The following is an 11613-nucleotide window of genomic DNA, read 5'->3' on the forward strand; positions in this document are numbered from 1 at the left end:
TGTCTATTTGTTTTCTTGCACTTGACCGGGATTAACCTAATATACTCAACCTTAGTTTTTAAATATCATGCAATGATATGCTATAGCATGAAAAGAAAAATTAAAAAATTGCAAACCTATATATATATATATATATATTGAATCCTAACATAAATTAGATTATTATTGAGATTCAGTTAGTATAAAGTATGACGAATATTGTGTCAGCCAAATACCAGAGTTGGGATAAGTTGGAAAAAGCCATGCATTAAGCCCGTTTTCACTGCAATTTATCCCTATGTAAAATGTTAATCGGATAATGATAATGCACGTTAATGATAAGAATAACAAAATGATGGTTATTTTAATGTTATAAAATGATTGCTTATAGCATAATGAGAGCAACTGAATTTCAGAGGCATCTACTTGCAATATTAAATGTGTAATTAGTCATTATCAGGTCGTCATGAGTATCATTATCGTACTATCACTATCATTCCAAAACAACCATATATGCATCCAACCCACAGCCACAACCTTTACAACATCAAAAGTGATTGCGAACTGCCCTTATTAGAACTTGTTTCTCATCCGCGTGCTCAACAATTCTTCATTTTTTTATTTTTTATTTTTACTTTTAAATTGATTTTAGAATTCTATTTGAACTTTTCTAACAAGGACATATATATTTAAAACTTCAACATATAGATTTTTGATTCAAGAATTCACGCTTTTTTAAATTGATTTTAGAATTCTATTTGAACTTTTCTAACAAGGACATATATTTAAAAATTTCAACATATAGATTTTTAAGTCAAGAATCCACGCTCAATCTTACATCACACACACACATATATCAAGGGGTTTGCTCATGTGAGAATGCACACTTATTCCCATATTATTGTTTTCCTCAAAAAAATTTTTAAAAAAAAATTCCCATATTATTATCTAAGTGTAACATTTGTCCCTTCTTAAACTATTACTCATATATATAACACTTAATTTGCATCTCATTCTATGGGTAATAGTTTAGTGAAATACGTGTCCATTTTTTTATAGTTTAGAGGGTAAGTATAAAAACTAAAAAAATATATTTTAAGGAGGTAAAGTGTGCATTCTCATAATTTAGGAGATAAATGTAAAATGAGTATAATTTAGAAGGATAAATGTGTATTCTTATAATTTAGGAGAGTAAGTATACAATGTGGTATATTTAGGAGGGCATATGGTATATATTATTATTTCATCCATATTACTTAAACAAATATTCCTTTGTCGTGTCTATTTTTTTATCATCTTCATGTCAAATTTATAATTAAACAATCTAGGGTGTTATGTCTGATCATTTGCAATAATGAAATGATATTAAGGCATAAAGCTAAGAAGCATTTATGTTCGATCGGATTGTATTTTCTCATCATAGATTATCCCTATTATTATCATGTTATGAAGAGTGAAGAATCCATGAATTCATGACAAGAGTAGTTTTCCATTATAGATTGTCGATTTTATTACTAATATTTTCTATTGTTATTATTAGTATCAGGCCCTCAACAATCGATGAAAGCTTGCTCACTAATTCACAATTCTTAATTGAGTTTAGGTCTACCATTCTTGCAAGAAATGGAGTGGTTAACATCAAAACTTTTACAGGAGTATATAGTACTTATTCACGGGATAAAATAATAAATAGTTCTTTATTTTTAACAAATTATTTCTTCTTGACTTCTGTTTTTTTTTAATTAAGAAATGCTTACCATCCTTAATCAGCAAGTGGTGTTCCCTTGATTGCGCTAGCTAGGCACAAATCACAGTATTTATTAATTAAAATTTTTTAATTAAGCTAAAAACTAAAAAGAAAAACTAATTAAGTAGCGGTGCGCACGCGGGGCATCTGCGCAGCAATGCTGATTTTATGCATAGTTTCACTCTCTTTCTCTCACACACAAAACCATACCTATAAATTTTTATATATATATATATATAGATATATATATATATATATATTTATATATATTTCTAATATCTTCACTATTTATGAGTGCTAATAATGCGTACAATAATTGTTTATATTGTAAATTCAATGGAGTGGACACTGATTGTCATACCAAGTGGGGTTTTAATTTGTTTTTGTTGATGAAGTTGAAGCTAATATCAAACACAAAATAGTGTACCTCACATTTTGAATAGTATATAGTGACGAATAGGGCTTCAATGGGTGCCACATGGAAGGCGAGGAAGATTTATCTGAAATTTTTTGTCATAAATTATATGAAAGGAAATGCCTGGCTCATATGTATTTCATTTCTTTATTGCATTTCTATGGTCTACATGTTTGGCCTGGGCAAGCCGGCCCTTCAACATGACCTTGAGGTCATGTTGAAGTAAAAGAAATCATAATTTAGAGGCATCTATAACATAGCCATCACAAATACTATATATATATATATATATATGTATATGTATGTATGACTTATTTAATTGATGAAGAAATCCTCATCCACTCGATTTTCTACCAATTGTAGAAATTATACTCTTATTTATTTATTTATAAGTCTAGATTTAAACCGTTCAAATATATATTGGGATCTTACATCAAAAGTTTGTAATTCTACTTTAATTAATTAGGCAGTCAAAATGAGATAATATAAATGTCCAATGCACTAAAGGACCCTTTTGACATCCTCCTTTATATATATATATATATATATATAGTTTTCAAATGCTAGACAAATTTTGATTTTGTTAATTCAATAAGAAAAATGACCCTTAAATATACTAAAAAAATACAGGGAATCCATCATCAACATGAGAAACATTTTTGTCTGACATATATTATTATAAAAAGGAAAAAAAAGTGTATCAATTTTGATTTTTGGTTTCCTTTTCATTTTTTTTGGCAACTATATATATATATATATATATATATGCATGCGCAGACACTTGGGGGAATCTATAGGGCACTCACTGTTCATAGGAAATTGAATTAAATAGTGATCTTATTTCCTAAAAATAATTTGTCTTTATATTGGGTGACCAACTGCGTTTAAATAATTCCAACCAAAAAGAGAGAAAAAACAAACCTGCATTTGAAAATGAAATGCTGTAAATGATTCCAGCTTGAAAGTTTTTCATTCAACTAAAATGGTCCCAACTAAAAAGAAGTATATATGGTGAATACACTGAATAGATACCCTAATCAACCAACAGACTTTTCCTAATCTATTGGTAAGATAGCCCTAGCTACAGTTCAGCATGGTCCAAAGTTAGCTGAAGTTTCTTTTTGAGAATAAGGGTATTCAATTTCAATTACGTACCAAATGAGGGAAAGAGTGGGGAGCTTGCTTGAGCACGGGTATTCATTTCATCCATACTTGTGTCCATTTTTTTTTTTAAATGGTCCAAAATATTTTAGGGTAAAATAAGAAAAATAATATATTTCAAATTCCTAATTTTTAGGTCACATTTAGACTTTAAAATACAATACAAACTAAACTATAACTTGAAGAGGAAGAAATGGTATCTTCAAATAATAATAATAATAATAATAATAATAATAATAATAATAACTACTTATGTACTTTAGATGGAGGATAAATTTAAAGAATTTTTTAAAAACTACTTATACTATTCTGATTTTAAAAAAATTAAAAATAAAAAAAAAAAGAAAAAAAAGAAAAAAGAGAAAAAAAAAGAAGAAGACAGAATACATGTGTAGCATGTATGTAAAGGCTAGTCCATAAATGACCTTATATAATAAAAATGTTACTTATTCAGTGGAGAAAAAGAAAAAGAATCATAAAGAACCCATTTGATGAACAATAAATTATGTACTAATTTAAAATGAACCAATTACAAGAGATTGCCACCCTTCTGTACATCATTACTTGGAATTGGTTAATTTCTGCAATCAGTGAAGTTCACGCTGGCTTACTAGAGAAAGAGACACCGCTTTAAGAAATTTGAGTCCTCTCGTTTTGTTTGCTAAAAAAGTGAGGGAAAAAAACGAAGCTTTTAATAATTGCCCATGTTCTTCTAAAAATTCTTCTACAAAGCTAAAAAAAAAAATGCTGGAGAGAAATTAACTTCCATCATGCAGGTCCCCTTGTTAATTAATTACTTGTGAGAGTTATACTTTAGACTCCAGTAATATGGCTTATGTCAATCTTAAGTTAATTGATGAAATTAAGTCCAATTGTTAATGTAATTAACCGATGATAAATGCTATATATATGTCCACAATATTTTTCCAACAAATCTTAAGTGTCGGGTTATTATGTACGGGTTGTTACTGATAAGTAATGAAGTAATTTTAATGGTAAATTCAAATTAAAAACTTGTAATAACTTATCACTTAAGATTTGTTATGAAAGTGTTGTAAACATAGCATTTCTTTCTATTGATTTAAATATGCATGCATATAAGAGCAATTAACTCAATCCCAAATAATCAATCACCCACAAGAACAAGTTTATGGAGAGAGACTTGATGCTCGGGTGGAAAAAACTCTCTAAGGCCTCTAGCATTAAATGATCCACTAATTAAGAATAGTTGTAGTACATATCACTTGCAAAACCCTCTAAGTTAAGCAATGACAATATACATGAACCCCCAGTTCCTACTAGCAACCGATTAATTCCTTGAATCCTTTCTACTTGATTGTCACAAGATCCACAAGTTGAGCCTCCAACCTCATGATCAAGTCTCCTTGATCACTCCAAGGCCTATTGGAGATTTGGAATTGTTCTTTAATGATTTCCAGCACCAATAAACACTAAGAACTCTAAAGGTGTCTCTGTGTGTGTGGATTTGATCTCCTCTCAAGACAATTGACAATTAGAGAGGGAAAAGGTAGATAGACTAAGAGAGTGAGAGGGTTTTAGCTCTAGAGTTTTTAGGTTCTCTCTAGTTCTTCAATGCGGGAATTGGGTCTAGAAAATTCGTGGGAAATGAGGATCATGAAGAGAGGTTGAGGACTGGTACTGTAGAGAAATTCGTGATTGAATTCTCTCAAGTTTTGGTACTTTTGCACGATGTCTTGAAAGTGAGGCAAACATGCTATCTCAATTGCTTTTCAAAAATTGAGTTTACTTGACATATTGGCCTGACCCTCCAAATTCGCTTGTGTGGAATTCTTCAGTTTTCAATTTCAATTTACAGCTTCTAAGTTCTAACCTCTTCAATCCATTAAAAAATTAAACCCACAACTGTTCAATAATTACAAAGTAAAATTAACATTCAAAATTACACCCAAACTTGTCATGAAATTTTCCAATTCACTAAAGATCCTAACAACTTGGTTCGACTTTCCAAAGAAACAAAGGGGAAAATTTATCCTATGTTTGGATGGAGGGAGATAGGGATCTCTCCCCCCATTTCTCTCTGTTCCAAGCATACCCTTACATAACCCACCATTGGCAGGTGACTTATAGAAAATTCCAATATGAAATAAGAATGAAAGTGTTTGGATGCTAATATGATATCAGCATTATGGTAGATACGTCCAAATTTGGGCTAAAAGGTGAAGACAAGATATAGTAGTCCTAAACCAATGCATGCTGGGTAGAGCATAAGATGAGGAAAAGGCAAAATTACATATGTGACTAGCTGTATAATAAAAATTCCCATATGAAATAAGAATCCAAATATAAGATGATATCTGCATTATGATAAATAGGTCCAAATTTGGAGAAGATAAAAAGAAGATTAGAAAGACCATTTCTTTACTCCAACCAATGCATGGTGAGTATAGAGCGCATAAGATAAACTCAAACCTTACTTAAACAAGGTTGATATAAAGAAAACAAGAAAAGGTTTGCATTACTAATTGAGCTATATGATAAATTGCTTTAACACTACTTTTTCCATGTTTCCCTGATATATGTTTTACGGCTACATGCATATTTATTATATATATATATATATATATATATTTGTTAAATGGTCCCCTCACAATAAAAACCTAATACCAATTCTAATCAAATCCATGAGCAGTTGTAATTGTAAGCACATGCTAGATTCCATAAAACATGAGTAATTCTAATTAAATTAATGTAATTTTATCATTAAAATACTAAAATGAAAATTGAATGAAAATATGAAAGTCAAAAACGGTATAATAAAATTCAAATCATCACCACCAAAATACAGCCTAACCCGACATGACCTGACAATCTGAAAGGGTATGCCATATGCCATAGTATACACGGCATTTAGTTGTGATCAGCATTACATGCATGATTGAGATTTGTCTTGTAATATCAAAATTCCTATCAAGACTTATTTAATTATTATAATTGATTGGAGAGTCTCTCATCAGTTGGCAAATTTTCCTAATAATAATAATAATAATAATAATGGTGTATATTGTAAGACCCATACAAATTAGCAGTCCAACTAAGAAGTGTAAAAATATCTTTTGTAAATCTCTCAAAATGAGACGTAAAGTTAAGACTTAAAGAGTATAAGATACGTAAAAGTTGAAAGTACCATATCAATATCAGTATCAATATCAATGTCGTTTTACTTGAAGGAATTTTAAGAACTGAGATAGCTGCACAATGTCCACATGTATAAGTATAACTATATATATACGAGTCAAAATTAGAAATAGTCAACACGCGTAGTATGAATGAACGTGGCCAAACAGTGCTTTTAAGTTCACACGCTTTTGAATGTCGACGTTGGTAAAAAAATCCAATCAATGGAGACAAACAGCCGCTACCAAAATGTAATTGTAAACCTCTCTCTCTCTCTCTCTCTCTGTCTCTCTCTCACACATTAGACATTACAGTCTAACACTTCCACAACCACACGCACCACAAGGGCGTGGTGGATATGATGTGTAAAAGGGTTGCTTGTTTTAGAACTTCTTATATATACAACTATATATATATATATATATATATACATATACAATACACGATCATGAAAATAAAAAAATAAAAAATAAAAAATAAAAAGTTAGAAAAACAACAATTCATTAATTAATGTTGGACCATCATGTATGCTATACAAGTCCACTTCTCCTAAAATCACGATACTTTCTTTAATTTTTTATTTACATAAGAGTCATATACCAATTATTATAATCATATATAGCAGCCCCCCCCCCCCCCCCCCCTTCTCTCTCTCTGTCCCTCTCTCACTCGTGTATATAAGAGCACCAACTCAACCATGACCATACCTCCAAAGTTCAAAGTCCTCAGTTCAAACTCAAAGTCTTACTAGCTAGCTATTCTTACCTTTTTTTTATATTTGCCAAAAAAGCAATATGGTTGTACCTTCTCCGACCCCAATAAGAACTAAGAAAACAAAGGCAGTAGGGATTCCAACCATTGATCTTTCTTTGAATAGGTCAATGTTATCTAAGTTAATAGTGAAAGCCTGTGAAGAATATGGTTTCTTCAAAGTTGTTAACCATGGTGTGTCAAAGGAGATAATAGCAAGGATGGAAGAGGAAGGGTCTGAGTTTTTTGGCAGAACAACCACAGAGAAGCAACGAGCTGGGCCAGCTAGTCCTTTTGGTTATGGCTGCAAAAGCATTGGCCCCAATGGCGATATGGGTGAGCTCGAATACCTTCTCCTTCACACAAACACTCTGTCCATTTCTGAAAGATCACAAGCTATCTCGAATGACCCTACAAAATTCAGGTAATACCTCATCTCATCTCATTGCTATCTTATCCTTCTATCTTTTTCAGCTTTTGGAAATAATTTAATTTGAACGTTGAGTTTACGTATTCATTTAATGTAACAATGGTCATCGATTAAAATAAATATACAGTGATATGGATAGGGGAAAGAGAACAAAGCTTCTGTTTTCTGTTTATTTTGTGTCCAACAGGTTCGCGGGTTTCATGCTAGGATTGTAGCGTGCTTGATTCATTTTCTTTGAGTTTTTTAATGCCCAATATAAATAGTAACACTCGGACATATATATATATATATATACACACACATATGCCACCTGGCCTGTAAAGAAAGGGATTTAATTAATTTTTCAGATGAAATGGTGGGAATAGTGCTTGGTATCCTAGAAAAGGACATATTTCCTTTTATAAAAAAAAGAAAAAGAAAAAGGATTAATTAAGTAATACAGTATAAGTTACAGTTATTTTATATGTTGTATTTTTTCTAAAGTTTTACTGATATGCCTTCTTTAAATTGTTTTGTATAGGAGAACCTTTGGCTTATGCTTGTTTGCTATTAGTTTTTTGCTGTCTCAGATTTTTATTTTTTATTTTTTTATAATAAAAAATCAGGTTTTTGACAAATACTATGCAAATAAGCTACAAAAAATAAATTACTACCAAACAAACGAACACTTAAGTTGAATTGACGAGATCTTGTATCTTTATAAAAATAAAAAATAAAAGAGGTCTTGTAGCCCCTTAAAAATTACTTGTACGTCTTTCTTTTTTTTTTTTTTTTTTGGCTGAACTTGTACGTCTTTCTTAATGTTTGAAAACACAACCTTTGGAATATTCTCCAAGATTTTTGAAGGAGTAGTTGAAATCGTGATTAATTTTGCATACAGTTATAAGTTTTACTAGTTTATTATATATTAATTACAACTTATCTTCTTAATATAGATGTAAAAACAGAAAAAAAAATAGTGTCATCCTTGTACTTCATAAAGTATTTGAGTATATAGAAATATAGTGTACAGTGTACTTTTCTTGAATAATGGGTCCTAACTTCTAAGGTTATTTCCCATATATAAATAGAGCCAAGCGTGCGATATTTTACCTATTCGCCTAAACCTAGGCTAGTTGTTGCCATTTGCCTAACACAGAAAATCCAAAATTCGACAAATAGCAAACAGGGCAATCCCAACAAATGAGGAAGAAGACCCGATTGATAGCCTCCTAATTCTTTCATTATTTCAACTTGAAAGTAAATAAATAAAGTGAAAAACTTTCCTTTATATCTGTCAGCCACTATTTGTAAAATGCATGGACATGCCTTTTGTTTTTTCAATAATGATTCATTTGTGTCTAAGTCTAAAAACCTTAGGGAGGGGCTCAACATAGATAGGGGTAACAAAGGATCAACTTTTACTCAATGGGTTTGCATTTCCACCATGTTTTTCTAACTTCTTTTTCAAACGCTTTTTTTTTTTAACATAAGCTTTTGAAGTAAGTAAAATCCAAGAATTATTAATGTTCCATGGATTTTTATCTTTCGATGAAGCATGCCACGTGAAAAGTAACACTCTCTAAGTCTTTAATATATATATATATATATTAAGGGTTTCCATTCCCAAGAGAGGAAGACAAATAATGTTAATAGTTTCGTAGAGAAAAGAAGACAAATAATGTTAATAGTAGTTGTGCTAAGCATGCTTGCATTAATTGGACCCCCATTTAGAACTGTGACTCCCACTTCCCCGGCAGGCCTAGTACTGGCCGGTGATGATATTATAACTTGTATGAAGAAAACAAATTATGTACTCAATAAAATAAAAAGTCAGAAACAAATCAATAACTATACAATCATATCAAGAACCAGACTTAAACACCTCCACGTGTGTTTTTTATTTATTTATTTATTATTTTTTTTTAACTTACTTCACATTCTCTTAAAAATAACCATAATATTTTAGTAAAATTTGTAACGTGTCTTAGTGTTAAAATCACATTTCCTCTTTTTGTACTTGCATTCCACCTCATCGTTCTAACTCCTTACTTATATTTAGGATTGAAGTGAATGTAAAATTTATTTTAATACCAAAAAGAGAGTTTCTTAGGCAAATATTTTTTTTAGGACTTTTATCTGTGTAAAATAATTTTTGCTTTTATCTTTACAGTTGTGTTGTGAATGATTACATACAAGCGGTTAAGGAAGTAGCGTGTGAGATTCTTGATCTTGTGGCTGAAGGCCTATGGGTCCAAGACAAGTGCATCCTCAGTAAGCTCATCAGAGACGTTCATAGTGACTCACTTCTTAGGCTCAATCACTATCCTCAAGTGAAAGAAATCAATGATTGGGACCCAACACCCAAACTTTATCAGCATCAGTGTACAAATAATAGGATAGGATTTGGTGAACATTCTGACCCTCAGATCTTGACCATCTTGCAATCCAACGACGTAGGGGGGCTTCAAGTATCTTTGCATGATGGGTTGTGGGTCCCAGTCCCTCCTGACCCCACTGAATTCTATGTGATCGTCGGTGATGCCTTACAGGTTGGTGATTTTGCTGTGGGTTTTGTAGTCATATCTCTCTGAAAATATTTCAACGGGTTTCACAATGATTTCCAAGGCAGAAAACGTACACTATAACCATGACTCTAAAAATATTAAAAATTTAGTGGGCCAATAATGATATTGATTTTATATTTTCCAAATTAAAAAAAAAAAAAATATATATATATATATATTACAATAAAAGTCAAAGTAACTTTTTACTTTTAAAAGTGAGATACGTTCTTAATTTCATACATACAATATTGATAAATTCATTTGAATTCGAGACCCATTTTGAGTACCATATATATTGTTTATTTATATATATATATATATATATTATATAATGAGTCAAAGCATTTCAAGACTCGTTTGGTACGTATGTTTAAATAACAGTTTTCAGTTTTTTTAAAAATAAGTGTGGGTAAAAAAGTATGTAAAAATACGTATAATATTATTTAAAAACAGAAAACATGCATTTGAACTTACGTACCAAATGAGCCTTACTATTTGATTTTCTTCCAAATGCCTAGAGTAGCATAGGCATAGTATTTGCTAACTTATTTCTATATTATTATTGGCAATGAATTGAAGGTTTTGACAAATGGGAGGTTTGTGAGCGCAAGACATAGAGCATTGGCAAACTCAATGAAGCCAAGAATGTCCATGGTGTACTTTGGGGCTCCACCCCTTAACTCATGGATCTATCCTCTCCCAGAGTTTGTCTCACCTCAGAAACCAAGTCTCTATAAGCCCTTCACTTGGGACCAATACAAGAAAGCTGCTTACTCTCTCCGATTGGGAGATTCTCGTCTCGACCTTTTCAAGATTCATAATAATATTGGTGATAAAACTCACTGATCGAATTGGAACTAATACATTCTTGTACCATTGATCATAGGACAGAGAATTAGGAGCCAAAAAAGGAAAAAAAAAAAAAAAGGTTGTATTATAGGTCACGTTTGAAGCTAAATAATGACCCTACTTCAATCATGTGGGAGATTTTTTTTTTTTTTTTTTGCTTCAAGCACTTTCCTATTATTAATTTTATTTTAATTATTGTATCGATTGGTTTGAATGTTAGTAGGAAGAGATGTGTATAGTTTTAGCCGAGTCAGTGTCACAGCTATGTGGAAACTATATATATATATATATATATATAAGAGTTTACTTTAGATGAGTGGAAAATAACTATATTATTTATAATGTAGAAATTGAAATTCTTTATTAAATTTCTCCTCCTAGCTCAAGGGCTGGCCTACATGTCTGTGTTCATTGATTTTTTCTATTTCAATAGTACGATATGCACTTGTAGATTGCCAACCTGCAAGTAAGTAGAAGAAACATTTCGATATTCGTACCTAGCAAGAAGTATGATCTACAATTAATGTGGTATTTTTAAGTGGACCAACTTAATTGTGTCCCTATCCGAATTATTCTTGTC

The 11613-nt window shown here is 31.1% G+C and overlaps 1 protein-coding gene across 1 annotated transcript; it reads left to right on the forward strand.

Moving 5' to 3' along the window:
• The first annotated feature begins 7111 nt into the window (after nt 1-7111).
• On the forward strand, nt 7112-11406 carry LOC126709872 (gibberellin 2-beta-dioxygenase 2). Its single transcript, XM_050410237.1, has 3 exons — nt 7112-7632; nt 9791-10169; nt 10764-11406. The coding sequence occupies exons 1-3, from the start codon at nt 7253-7255 to the stop codon at nt 11028-11030; spliced, it is 1026 nt and encodes a 341-aa protein (XP_050266194.1). The 5' UTR covers nt 7112-7252; the 3' UTR covers nt 11031-11406.
• Nucleotides 11407-11613: the final 207 nt, after the last annotated feature.

This window comes from Quercus robur, chromosome 12 (assembly GCF_932294415.1).
Source record: "Quercus robur chromosome 12, dhQueRobu3.1, whole genome shotgun sequence".
Taxonomy (NCBI): Eukaryota; Viridiplantae; Streptophyta; class Magnoliopsida; order Fagales; family Fagaceae; genus Quercus; species Quercus robur.